Genomic DNA, 15,118 nt, shown 5'->3' on the forward strand with positions numbered 1-15,118 from the left:
CCCCGATCAGGCGACTACTTGAGAAATATATAGATTACATTTCATTTGAAGCATCTCCATCCATACACAATGGCCACATGTTGCTTCGATGTATAACACCTTATTTTATTATAAATATATTACATTTATTTATTGAAATTACAAACACAAGAATTGTAGACATAATTCGACTTATTGCAGGAATAGACAGTATCCAATTAATTATATCATTCAGTTTCAAGAAAAAGATAACCTCGCTTTCATTTTTAGTAAACAATTTTTGGCATGTATTTACGTTATACTTTTTAAATTATTACACAATGTATGTATCAGATGTATAACTTGATGAAAGGAGGCGGCGGCTTTAAGAAACGTATTCAATAATAACCCGCCTTCCATCGTTTCTATTGGCTGTCGATGTGTACTGCAGAGCTTTGATTGGCGCACATCGCCGTAATTCACGGTCTATTATGTTTTGCTTCCTGGCCTGACAGCTGTCACTGTACGACGAGGTCAAGGGGAAAGAAGCATGGCTGCCTTGATTAGGGGGTCTCGCAATTTATTGCCGAGGTGGAATAAACATGTCGCCCCTACGTTCGGTAAAGTAATTCATTTATTAGTCCACATCTCTGCAGAAATGTACGTCTGTCATTGCCGAGGTTATACAGAGAAAATAAGCAAATGCTGGTTTGTAGCTTGCTCTGCATTTAGCCTCATATTGTTACTGTCTAAAGGGATGAGTTATTGGCGATCCTTCCAAAGGTTGCTCAGGATAAGATCCTATAGTTTTATGAAAACCCCACATGGATACGACTCTGCCGTCGTACAAGGGGCAATGGTTACATCAATGACAGCTGCTTTCCCCACTTGTGAATCCAATCCTTGCTTCTTGTTCTTTGCCGTTTTCTGACATTGCTGTTGAAACAAAACAGGATTGTCGACATAATTGACCGCGTCTTCACCGACCTTCTATTACCGTGCATGTCATATATTGTTTTTATATATCAATGCGTAGAGGTGTACCCCTTTTAGGAGTAGTCTGCACGCAGACGCAGTGGGTCTGGCTGAAATTCCTTGCCCTCATGGAGGGTGTCACACGCCCCCAACCGCCAAGACCCAATAAAGTCTCCCTTTCTCCCCTCATACCCTAAAGGCTTATTCTGAGCAGCCTTCTTGCTCCATAATGCCGTTAGATCTCACACATTTGACATAGCCAGTTTGTAACAGCTTGGTTTAACTAGTTCTAATGGTGATTGAAAAAAATCATAAGAGACAGCTCTATGCTTGTATAACAATGACTTCAAAGTCCTCAATGTATTACCTCAGAATTGTATTGTTTAGTGCATAATAAGCAGCAGGAGTAATTTAAATAAAGGTTACATGGCAATTTACTGTTTTCCATGATAGCTATTTTCCTATGCAAATACATAATCCCACTCAGATCTGAGCTGGTGAGTAGAAGGCTTCCTTTAAGTAGTCTACCACTGCCATCAACAAGCAATATTTCAAATTTAGGATTAGGTTTTTTAACAATTTGAGTATTTTGACTGACCAAAATCGATCTTATTATAATCTAACCAGAGCTAAAAACAGATAGTGATAAGCAACATAGGATACATTGTCGTAGCAATTGCAGAGAATGGAACACAATCAATTTTAGGCAATAATGTAAATTTGGGCAGTATGTTGTTATAATGCTCAAAGCTTCTTATCTCACAATCAATTTAGACTACAAAACTTTAAATAATTATTTCATATTCATCCAATACATTTTCTCAGTAAACCTCAAAAATTACAAAATGATTGACTGCGATTATTTATTATAAACAATACATTCCTTCTCACACCATACTGAAGATACCAGACAGATATTCACAAGTGTGAATGGCCTGCTGTGCCCATGACATGACTGACCTAGTCCATTTTGGACTCTTAACGGACTGCCACTTGGCCCAGTCAGAGCACCGTTGAATATATTGTTTATTTCATATAAAAAATTGTAAGCTGTTTAAGTGCAATCAAGTCATGAATTGATGTGGTTTTCGTCATAAACAAACACTGAAAATGCTCTTGGAGGGGAATATGTTCAGAATGTTGCTAATTGTCCAGCTCCTTCTTCCCCTCATTTAGGGCCGAGCCGGTCGATGGCCTCCAAGACGCCGGTGGGCTTCATCGGCCTGGGTAACATGGGCAGACCCATGGCCAAGAACCTCCTGAGAAATGGCTACCCTGTCATCGCCACCGACGTCTTCCCAGAGTCCCGCAAGGAGCTGCAAGACCTGGGAGCACAGGTAACCAACCCCAGCGAGCCGCTCGCAGCCTATTAGGAAGGACGTGCCCTTAGATAGGCCGGGTGATTGATGACATATTTCCTATGGACTATCGTGGCCTCAGGGAGTAGGCCAGCAGATACTTCACCACACATTCACACCTGAAGTGCTCACTCAATGAGGACTCACTCGCACTGTAGTAAATCCCTTTTAAGCATCAGGTAAGTCGACAGCTGCTAGCGGCCACACCACGTATTTGCCGCACATTCGATCGCTTGAGTGGCGTTTGAGAGCGGGAAATGACCGGAATGTAAGTTTCCCACGAGCGGAAAATTCTCAAAGCTTCTGTAACACCACTGGTTGCTTACTGGTTGATGTTGTTGTATTTGTTCCATAATGAGCGTCCCCGCCCCCACTCTTCCTCCTGGCATCGCTGTCTTCAGGTGTTTGACACCCCGGCGGATGTGGCGGAGAAGGCGGACCGCATCCTGACCATGTTGCCCTCCAGCCCCAATGTCATCGAGGTGTACACCGGAGCCAACGGCATCCTGAAGTACGTAAGCACACCCTCGGGGGGGGGGCCTTTTCAAACGCAACAAAGTGGCAAAAATTATCGCTTGTCTACCCGACGCCTCGGTTCTGACTAAGTGGACGGCGTACAAAAGGGTAGCTTTTCAAAAAGTAGTATTAGCGATCATTATCAGTTAATTACCATGCCACCAAATATGCCTACTGACAAAGCGATCTAGCTCCCTAGGCTCAGACCTGTGTCTCAGGTTGATTCTTTTGTGTGTTTTGGTTAACCATTCAGTGGATAGTGTTTGGTGAAATGAGTTGGAGGGATGTGTTCTGACATAGCATTTAGTCGAGTTAAAAAAAGGTTTATTTGAAGTGTATGCCAGAAGGCATTAACATGATAACTGATGCTTGTTCTGACACAGCCTCTGTGTTCTGTTTATCAGTCATGGTCTCAACCTGACGTATTATGCCAAAGGGCTGCAAGTCAAACTCTAAAAAAACATCATAAATTTTTTGTTTTAGTTTTTTTATGGCTTTCCTCAGCAATCAACAAGTTTGGGTTATTTTTAATCTTAATTTGTCCCAGGTGTAAACAGAGGTGTGAACATGTGTAAAGTCCACTCTGCTGTGGCGCGTCTTCTCCCCAGGAAGGTGAAGAAGGGAACGCTGCTGATCGACTCGTCCACCATCGACCCCGCCGTGTCCAGGGAGATGGCCGTCGCTGCAGAGAAGATGGGCGCTGTGTTCATGGACGCTCCCGTGTCTGGAGGTACTTCCGGGTTTCGATTTCTACGTTACAAAATATCCCATTTCACATATGTGCTTATGTCCTTGTATACTATCTACATTTGTTAGGAGCAGTGTTAATGAACCTTGGTGTCAGGACAGGCCCTGTAATGCGATGCTCAAGTATCTTTAGTTTTTTTTATAAGTCATCAAGTCGTCATGCAGGAAGGATATACCCATGACATAAGAAGGGGAGGGGGTGTAGTGTCTCTAGCAGGAACCTGCCAGTGGTCTGCTTCAAAACGCTTACAGAGCAGGCCAGTGACCTTGCCAATGAACACATGCAGTGTCTCAACGGTCCTCCGTCCCCCTTGTGTATCTAAACTTTGGGCTGATATGGCTTTAGTGCTCGGACACGGGTCGTAATTACAGAGCGGTCTGGCCAGTGGGGGCCCTCTCCACGTTTTATTGGCTGCTTTTGACCGGCACTCTTAAAGGCACGGTTAAGGTTTTAAGTTCTCATTATGTCTGCCCTGTCTGCCTGTGACGGCTCCTTGACAGAGCACAGGATCACCAGTCACCCTTAATGGGCTAAGCCGCGGTGCAGAATCCCATGTCAGAGCTCCTCATGTTGATGGAACCGTAATGGCGGGTATCCCGTGTCACTGCCTTTCATGTCAGATAAAGAGTCATAAAGAGGAGAGAAACTGCCCTCACATGGAGTGCAGGGGAGGAAGAGGGGTGAGGGGAGGTGGTGGTGGTGGTGGTGGTGGTGGGATGGGGGCTGGGGGCTGGGGGCTGGGGGGGGGTTAGAGATAAGACAAGAGAGGGAGAGACGTGTTGCAGTAAAAACCTGTCTCTGTGTCGTGCACTCTCCTCTGTGGGTTACTTCCGTGCTTGCACACAGACACACAGACACACGCACACATACGCAAACACACACACAGACATACACACGCAAACGCACATAGACACACACACACCGATCTCTCAGAGACACACACACACACACACACACACACACACACACACACACACACACACACACACACACACACACACACACACACACACACACACACACACACACACACACACACACACACACACACACGCGCGCAAATTCTCAACTTTTACATTTTCAAACAGGCTACAGCCATAAACTGCTTCCTATTGTTTTAGCACCGATCTCCATACAGCCCTGTTTGTTGTCTGTTGCGCAATCAGTAAGAACACACAGAAAACACCATGACTTCCTCCCGCACACAGACACACACAGACTTGGCCTACACCGTTGTGTTTACCGGCTGGCGTCTGCGAAACAGACAGGCTGCAGTCAGTAAGATCAGAGTCCTAAGCCTGTTTCTCTAGCTTTAGCACGCACACACACACACACACACACACACACACACACACACACACACACACATATACAGACACCCACACACACAAACAGTGTTTACATACTGTCGACAGTGTGCAGTTAGGGAGTGCAGTCCTGTGTGAAGGTTCCTCTCCCCTGCTTTTTAGCTAAGCTTCTTTTACTAGCTGAAGATGACCAATGATTTACCTGCTACCTTTGGCCTCGGGGGCCGAGCCCCGCCGACACACACACACACACACACAAACACACACACACACACACAGAGCTTGTCTCTCTCTCTCTCTCTGACACACACACACACACACACACACAGTCAAACCCAGCCAGCCGTGTGTTGGATGTAGCCCCTGCTCTGATAAGAGAGAGCTGAACTTGTGGAAAGAGGTCAACACACGAGGTCACAGAGTAGACACTAAACACTTGACTCTCATGCTCCTCCTCACCCCCCCCCCCACCCCCCACCCCTCACCTCTCCTCGTTTTGATTTAGGACACCAGGCTACATTGTTCCTTGTTCCAGCCAGGAGATGGCACCCTACCCAAATAGGGCCCCGGCATAGTCACAAGAATATGGATGATGCAGGATGTTTTATTCATTTTCTGATGATGCATGCGTAGCAAAAGGCAGTAGGTCACATCTAGTTCTGAATGACCAACACGTTGTCCTGTTATAGCGTTCCGCCCCGCATCATCCCACTGATTTACTTGTACATCGTGTCAATTATATTATCCGAAAGGCCGCCTGAATAAATCGCCGCATGGCATCCAGGGTGAAGAAAGGAAAGGGCTGGCACAGCCAGATCGGGCGCGGGCAAATTGCTGTGACTTCCCGTACGCTACAAAACAGCTATTATTTTTAGTGGTTTTGTCTTTGTGCTGGTTTTATTTTCATTTTGTACATAGAATTAGAATTCTCTCTTGTCTGCATATTTCTTTTTTTTATATTTTGTATTATCTGCAGCCAGGAGTGAGTGTGCACGTGTGTGCATGCCCTCTTGTTTACACCCCATGTGCGTCACTCGAGGTTTGGCCATCTCCTCTGTCGACTGAACTGTGTGGTAATAATCCTGTTTAAACACGACGACGACAAAAAAAAAAAAAAAGTCCCCGGGACCCGGTTGATCTCGCTGGGTTTCAGAAGACCCCCACCCCCGCCGGACGGTTCACCCAACTGTCTCTAGTCTCGATATACACGCATAGAATGCAACATGTTTTCACACACACACACACACACACACACACACACACACACACACACACACACACACACACACACACACACACACACACACACACACACACACACACAGGGTGGTGTAAGACTGCGACTACATGCAGACGCTGACATTGGCCCTCACATGTGTGCACCGCTGTCTGGTGTCGTTAAAAAGGTCTGCATGCAAAGTCGAGCCACAACAAACCAGCGACTGACGTCACAGGCCCAGGGTGTTGGCGCAGCCCGGGGTAAAAATAGGAGCCCGGGCTAACGAGCAAGCAGGGGTCGTTAGCAGTAATTACCCAGAATGCCTGCGTCTGTGTCTGCGCGCCCGCGGTGGGTCGCAACATAGCCAGCGGCTAACGTCTATGTTCGGAAAAATAGAGACGTGCACGATGAAATAAGTTTAATTGTGCGCTTTTACAAATCCTGAGAAAGTCTTTACAGAGAATGAGTGACGCGGGCCGCTTTGAACACACGACGGGACCATGGTCACCGCTTGGGTAATGTTTGTTTGTGAGGTCCAATAAAGGACCCGCTAACTACTCTTTAGGCCACTTCCCTAAATGACTCCAATCATGTCCCGTCCACGTTACCTTAAGCCAGGGAGTCGCAGTGGGCCATTTGCAGGGAGGTTAAGCAGCCTTCTGCTGCCCTGGGTAGCCTGTAAACGCATAAGTCAGCCAGGATGCCAATGGCCCCGTCCATCCTATTTCCTCCCCTTGGCTCTCGCGTCACCGGGCGGTGGAAAGGACGGGACAACACCCAGACTGATCTAATCCAGTCTGAGATGGGGATTAATCAGAATATGGTCTGGTAACGTTACGGAAAGATAGGCATGGAGGGTTAGCGCTACGGCGGCGAAGGTCTAGCTAGTGAAGTTTAGGGCGGTGAGGGGGTTGGTGGAGGGGGCTGAAAGGGGGAGAGCAGGGGGGGGGGGGGGGGGGGGGTGCACGCTCTTAGAAGCCTGTCTCGGTTGATGGCTAACTAGTATGGGAGGGTGACAGACAGAGTGGTCCATTGCCAGATTAGCATAACAAGTCCTCCACTAAGGGGTCTTGCTGACAGGCTATGGGAGGAGGGGGGAGACCAGGGAGAGTGATAGGGGGGAGTCACAGGGGGGAGGGCAAAGGGGAGGGGTACAGGCCCCAGATGGAGGCAGACTCGCAGCAGCTGGGTGACTGGCCCTTACAGCTCTGTCCCTGTGTCATCTGGTGTGTGCGCGGGCCCTGTGCGTATGCGTGTGCTCGCGTGCAGACCGAAAGTCAGCTGGTAGACGAGTCTCAGTAAAAATCCCTGTCCGTCAAACGTTGTCCAAAACCCCATACAACTTGTCACTCATCTAAATTGGGATTAGCATTCTGTCTATGTGAATGACACTTCACAGCACCTTGTGTGTGTGTTGTGTGTGTTGTGTGTGTATGTGTGTGTGTTGTGTGTATGTGTGTGTCTCTAATTGGGTATCATTATTACCCTTCTCTGTACGGGATGGGTCTCTCTGGGCCAGTGGAGGGATTGATTGTGGATCTCGGCAGCTCTCTCGCCCCTGCTCTGCTCGGTGGCATTGACCAGTGTCTACCCGCCCCACGGAATAGACCAGCTATCAATGATGAGTATAATGATGGCGGTGATGAGGGTAGGACACAGTGGTCAATGTGCACAGTACATAGCACGCTTAAACGCTCCCGGATGCACAAAGGCACTTTTTTGATAATGGCAAATTGTGTTCTTTTCCCCTGGATCGAACGGACCCTGAAATCAATGTGTGTTCCTCTCTTCCGAGCTAAACGCTTGCTGTGGTCTGCCTGCACGGGTTCCCATGGTGCGACTGCGTGCGAGGAGCCGTTCTCATGGCTCGGTGCTTGTTAAGTTGGGCCGATAAAGAGTCTGTTTTTAACATAACAGGGCAGCATTAGCGATGTTGGCAGATAAACTGTCGAAAGGGCTGTTTTTCTGTTTGTTTTTGAACATTTGAGCGAGACGTTTTGGTCGCTCAAACACACACCGCGTTTACAATTCCACTCGATATCTCCCGTGCCCTTTTTTTTTTTTTTTTTACAAGGCTCGTTGGGTTTTTAATTAGTTGGAGGGGAAAGAAAAGATATGCGCTCGGGTGTAATTATATCGGTGGACCGCATGAGGCTGCGCCGTGTGCCTGCAAACGTTCTGCCCCCACTGCTTCTGCCTGGCGAGCGGTCAACTGCCCAATCCTTCAAGTCAATTATTCTATTGAGTGCTAAGACTCAATCCCCCTGATTAATAGCTGCCAGCCGACGGGCCGGCGATATGTTCCCCCCCAGGACACGTGCTTACAGTTGGGTTAGCCTGGCAGCAAACCAGAGCTTATTGGCTAGTCCAGTTCCACCACAGCCCGCACAAACAGCGTTTTGGAATCTCGAGATCTGAAATCATTTGTACCCAGCCAGCAAAGTCAGATTGGAACAACATCTGGCAGGGAGTGGAGGTTCCTGGTTTGGACGGAGTTATTTCGGTTGGTCACAAGCGATGATCTACGAACAAGCATATGGGGGGGGGGGGGGGGGGGGGGCTGCAAGCCTCTTAAAGGTAAACACCTCTGTCCCTCATGCCGCATGCCTAGTGTGTGTGCAGTGTTTTTATTTGCAAATCCAGTTTCACTGAAGCTCTCGGCCCATAAAAGAAACACAGAGGCCTACCGCCCGCACAGGCAGCTCATAACTCTTGGATATGAGACCGGAAGGACGAGACGACCGCCTCTGCGGCGACAGACCCGCTCCAGGAACACCCACACCTGCCCCCCTGAACGCGCCGTGTACACGCCGCCACTGAGACTCCACTTAGCGGCCCGCCCCGCCCCCGTCCCGCGACATGTCAACCCATGTTGTCACGGTGCATGTAAACATCGCGTGTACAAACTGCAACGTACACCGCTGCGCCTGAACAGACAACGGGGCGAGTTAACACGGATGCTCTCGTTCATCTCGCACACGCATACACCGACCACTTCAGAAAGGAACGCTCGTGTCTGTAAAAGGTTACAGGGCTGTAATGAATTGCCTTACTTTGGGTTTTTCTTTGGGTGTTTTTATTTTTTGTGTGTGTCTGCGCATGTAATGAAAAACGAGTTGCTAATTAATTCAGCGCGCCGCTACAAACACAACAAACCCAAATCATTTCTCTGATCTTGCTTGGCCTTCGCACACTTCATTTCACCCTCCTGTGTTCGTGGTTAATAGGCGGCATTGAAGCACAATGTTGAACGGGCCCCCCCTCCCTGCACAGTGTTTGATAGCTGGATTAACTGGGACCTCGTAATGGGGGGAGATGAGATGAAGGAGCTGGCTTATGTGTGTCTGGTGTGCATGGACCGTATGCACACTACCGGAAGCAGGCCACACACAGACACACCAGGGGCGGCGCACACAGGCGAACACACAAAACGTGCACCCGCATCAAAGGAGTCGCTGCATTGGGCTACTTGTACGGACTTGGGTCCTTTATCTCGTGACTATAATGCTATTGAGCCCGACGGCTAAAAATACAGGACAAAGAAGGAGCAGCAGGGAAGTTCTCCCCCCCCCCCCCCCCCCCCCCCCCACCAAACTTATTTTGTGAAGTTACTCTTCCCATTTCACCTGTTTGTTACGGCCCATTATCGAGTGTACTCTGCCTCAGCGGCAGAATTTGTTCCCTGTTCTCTCGAAAACGGGATATGACTCACCTCTATAAAATGTCATGTCAGGCCATTTGTGATCCTAATGCTTTTAATTATTAACCCTCGGCCCTCGGCCTGCGTATCCCATTACAGCCAGCGAAACGCAACGCGTCGCGCTGCAGACGGACAGACGTGGACCACGGACTCAGAGGTTATCGTTCATATTCATTACAAGGGGCGGTGATTAGAGAAAAAAAAAAAAAACATCAAACATCAAAAAACATCCGTGTCTCACAGTATCATCCTCACCCCCCCCCCCCCCCTCTTCCCCCTCACCCCCCCCCCCCACAAGGCAGTGGCCCTACGCAGCACTCGTCCTCCCCTAGGGGGCGTCATGTGGTCGCGAGGCGCTAACGATCCCGGCGTGTCACTCCCGGCGGGGATGGATGGGACAGCGCCGCGCTGCTCCCGGAGCTCAGGCGGCCTCATTAGAATTCCGCTTTAATCCGTCTCTGACAGGACCGGCCCGAGAACGCCCTGACATCCACAAACACCCGCGCACAGGCGCAGCGGCGCACGCGCACCGCGCGCGCACGCACAAGACACATTTCCACTCAAGTGCATGCATAATACTGCTCCGTGACAGACCCCCCCCCCCTCCTTCACCCACTCCTACACACACACACACACACACACACACACACACACACACACACACACACACACACACACACACACACACACACACACACACACACACACACACACACACACACACACACACGCATACACACACGCATACAGAAGAAAAGATACAAAGGCACACGTACACCCACGTGCATCCCCCCTGTGTTATGCTAATGGTGCAGTACTCTTCCAGGAGGACGGCTCTTCCATCATCCCTGTGTCGCTGTTTATAGAAATCCACTACAGATCATAAGAGCTTATTATGGGTGATTAGTTCATTTGAGGGAGGGAGAGAGAGAGTGAAATGGTGGGAGGTAGGAAGAGTAGATGGTGGGGAGGTAGGAGAAGCACGATTTTGACCGTCTCTCTCTCTCTCTCCTCCACCCCCCTTCTCTCACTTTCTCAATAGGCTTCCTTCTCTTCTGCCTGCCTCACCGTTTCACAGTTTCCTCTCCATCTCCCTCTTCCCTCCCTCTCTCCCCCTCTTTCCCCCTGTCTCCCTCTGCCGCTCTGCACGATACATCGATCAGCCTGGGGACTGTGTTATCAATAATCGCCTCTTTAGTCGTCCCCGCGAACACCGCTTCTCCACTAATGAGCCAGCGGTTGTCAAACTGCACTCTGTGTGGGTGTGGGTGGGTGTGTGAGTGTGTTTTGCATTTGTGTTTGTACAATGGTTTTATTTTCCTCCTCTGATCCACTGTCCTTAAAGTTAATCTTTCTGAAGTACCCTTTAATACCCTCTCTGAAAGGTTCAGCTTTCTAAACATCCCTTTAATACCCCGTGCCTTGTTATTTTTTTATATTCACAGAAATGCCCATTGTGTAAAATCCCTCAAACTTTATCCGTGTATAACCCCTTTAGTTATGGCCAAAGATTTAATCTTCATTCAAATACTTGAAGGGAAACCCGTTCAAATATGAATGAATGTAAATTAACATAACCCCTTCACTTAAATCCAGAGATTAAATCTTCATTCAAACAGTGGAGGGTAAACCGGTTGAGATTTAAATGAATGTAAATGAATAAAAAAAACTCTTGACTCTTCAGTCATGTTCAAAGATTCAATCTTCATTCAAACGGTGGAAGGTAAACCTGTAAAGATATGGCATCCGTTTGTGTTGTGATGTGTTGTGATGTGTTGTGTTGGACCATATGTGTTTATGATTGGTGTGTGTGGCGGCCTTATGTTGAGCGTGTGTTCACCGGGGTCCACTGCCAGCTGCCGCAGTGTGCGCTTTGGGCCTCATTATGTGCCCCTAATGACCTGCTGACAGTCACACACACACACATACACACGCACACGTGCACACGCTAACGTGCACGCACACAGAGTAGTGGTATTATCCCACACTAGACAGCGGCCTGGCCAATTATAGAAGAAGACGGGATAAGTTTGGGTATATTTTTGTTTATGGTCATCAAAATATGCACTGTAAACAAAAATACTTTCTTTTGAAGCCGACGAGAATTTGCTTGAGGGCATTCCTCCGTGGATGTCAGATTTTATGGTTTCAGCCGTTCACACCTCGAAGTCCTCTTTAATTATTAACACAAACATTATTAGCCTTTCAGTATTAAGAGGCCTTTCATTAGTGCCACACAGCACCCTGAAGAGCCATTTTCACAGGACAACACACACACACACACACACACACACAGACACACACACACACACACACACACACACACACACACACACACACACACACACACGCGCATTCCCCTTTCGATTAGTTAAATGGAAGATCTGTTTAAATGTACAGTTTTGCATAGTCACCAGGATTAAGTAAATTAAACAAGATTACCCTTTTGAGAAGGATTTACAGTTTTACCTAATCTATTACTAAAGCATTGCACTGTAGTCCTGCATTTCTACAGTTGTTCCTTATCCGTATTATTTTGTTACGTGTTCTGTATGTCTGTTTAGCCACGCTGATATTTTTTGATATAACCCCTGGCATCATCACCCAAATGAGCCACCATTCACCGTTTGAGCACTGCATCTGCTGGCTTAATTCTCATCATTATGCCTTAGTTAAGCCTAGTTATTCTACCGTGCGTGTTACCCAACAATGTTAATGTTGGGAGGGGGCCACTGGTGCGTGACGAGGGGGGCTGCACCGTGGCAGATGAGATCAGGACGGACTGGTCCCGCCCCCTTCTCTCCCTCTCCCTCCACCCTGAGCGATGGTTTGCTCCTGCGCTAATCGGTCACCGTCGACACAGAGGTTGGGGGGGTCCATGCTAAAACATGGCACGCTCCTTAAGCCATCAGGCCATGGGGAGGGACGCCTAATTGAACATGATAAAGTGTAAAGTTAATTACCCCTCATGCCTGTCACGATGCCCCAATGGGGTGTTAGCCCTGGGCACAGCTGCTCTGCACTGTGTGTGTGTGTTGTGTGTGTGTGTGTGTGTGTGTGTGTGTGTGTGTGTGTGTGTGTGTGTGTGTGTGTGTGTGTGTGTGTGTGTGTGTGTGTGTGTGTGTGTGTGTGTGTGTGTGTGTGTGTGTGTGTGTGAGAGAAAAGGCAAGACCTCCCTTGAGGGTTGTGGAGTGGATGATGGCAACAATCGGCTTTTAAAGATACTCCTGTCCCTCTGGTGCGGCTCTCTTTAACACGTCTGCCCCACTTTGAGACAACCCCTCGCAGGCAGCTGACCCACCCCAAACGCTTGACAGTCCAAGTCAATCACATGATGTATTTGTTATTAAGTGCGGCAATATCACATTGTTTAACATTTGCCCAAATTACCGTTCAGTTTTTTTTTCCTTCCCCCACTTACTCTAAACGGAAAGGCTATGCATTCCACATGCAAATTGAACATTTAATTATGTTTTCAATCTTGCTCTTTCGGAATGGCTGTGTTAGATTGGTAGTATTGTTCACGGTGCCGCCTATCAGCCCCGGGTAGGCATTAGGCAGCATTGCATGAGTGTCTAGTTTTGTCGTAGATTAATCTACTGTGTTTTCTCTATACTGATCTTTGGCACGGTGTGTATTGTGTATTTCCTGTCTGTGTGCGTGTGTGTGTATCGTTCTTGTATGCTTGTGTGTGTGTCGTTTGTTTATGTGTGTGTGTGTGTGTGTGTGTGTGTGTGTGTGTGTGTGTGTGTGTGTGTGTGTGTGTGTGTGTGTGTGTGTGTGTGTGTGTGTGTGTGTGTGTGTGTGTGTGTGTGTGTGTGTGTGTGTGTGTGTAGGTGTAGGGGCGGCCAGCCTGGCCAAGCTGACCTTTATGGTTGGCGGGCCGAAGGAGGAGTACCAGGCGGCCCAGGAGCTCCTCACCTGCATGGGAGCCAACGTCGTCTACTGTGGTGCGGTCGGCACTGGACAGGTGAACACACACACACACACACACACACACAGATACACATACAAATACACGCACACACACATACACGTACACGTACATGCACATGCACGTTCTTGCATACATACAAATGTATGTGAAACATAAATATGCGCATAAGGCAACGTGCTGCTTTTTAATTAACTGTCACTCACAACCCGGTTAGTGCTCTCTTTAACACACACACACACACACACACACACACACACACACACACACACACACACACACTGATACACACACACACACTGATACACACACACACACACACACTGACACACACACACACACACACACACACACACACACACTGATACACACACACACACTGATACACACACACACTGATACACACACACACACTGATACACACACACACACTGACTCACACACACACGCTGACTCACACACACTGACTCACACACAGAGTAGTAATGCATCAATCTCTCTCTCTTTTATGACTCCCCCGTCCACAGGCAGCCAAGATCTGCAATAACATGCTTCTGGCCATCGGAATGATCGGCACGGCGGAGACCATGAACCTGGGCATCAGGTACGCCAGGCGCTCTCTGACCTCCAGGGAGGAGCATAGTGCTGTCACTCAGCCGGGCCGGTCGGACACACTGTCTGAATGGCGGATTCTGTCAGATGTTTGCTTCGTCATCCTTAACTTGATCGCTCGGTTCAGATGTAGAGGTCATTTTACTTTTTTATTGGCGCAAAAAGTAGGTACACAACCTCTTCCATTGTGCCCTATTTGTTTTTGAAGCCAAAACAAACCTGTCCATACAAATCTCAAGTGTCATTGTGTAGCAGAGGACCATGCGGGACGTCTTGATGTTGAAGGCTAGTCAGACACTAACCTGAGGGCATTACAAGAGGGTCCAGTGAGTAACAGCTCTTAAACAAAGACAGATAGGTCGGTGTCCAGTGCTGAGTCCACTCCCAAATCACTGCCTAGAACTGTAGCAAGCTCTTTCAGAGAAATGGTTTAGTAGCTGCTAGACTCCCTTATCTCTGGTTGGGTTCAATAGCAATATATTTGATTCCTGAGGCATGTGCATGCGTAGTGTGTTTTAGGGCTGGGTAAAAATATCGATTCATCAATGCACTGCAATTTATTTGTTCTCGATTAAATTTCGATTCTTTTTTGAAAACTACTCTTCCCATCATGCAACACACATTTTCTTATTTCACCAACCCAGAGTTTAAATGGTGGGACGTGGGGTTTCACCATATTTAAATGAATAAAAATATGATTGGATAACATTTGTATTGGATTGGTCCATTTCACAAACCAATCGCAGTCTAAGGTATACATAGATTATGCATGCGCATACATTTATCAATGT

General features: G+C 48.0%; 1 protein-coding gene across 1 annotated transcript; it reads left to right on the forward strand.

The window, feature by feature from the left end:
• The first annotated feature begins 432 nt into the window (after positions 1-432).
• Positions 433-14,879, forward strand: LOC132451173 (3-hydroxyisobutyrate dehydrogenase, mitochondrial-like). Its single transcript, XM_060043507.1, has 6 exons — positions 433-578; positions 2,110-2,270; positions 2,693-2,802; positions 3,416-3,537; positions 13,618-13,751; positions 14,243-14,879. The coding sequence occupies exons 1-6, from the start codon at positions 509-511 to the stop codon at positions 14,531-14,533; spliced, it is 888 nt and encodes a 295-aa protein (XP_059899490.1). The 5' UTR covers positions 433-508; the 3' UTR covers positions 14,534-14,879.
• The last annotated feature ends 239 nt before the right edge of the window (positions 14,880-15,118 follow it).

This window comes from Gadus macrocephalus, chromosome 22, assembly GCF_031168955.1.
Source record: "Gadus macrocephalus chromosome 22, ASM3116895v1".
NCBI classification, from domain to species: Eukaryota; Metazoa; Chordata; class Actinopteri; order Gadiformes; family Gadidae; genus Gadus; species Gadus macrocephalus.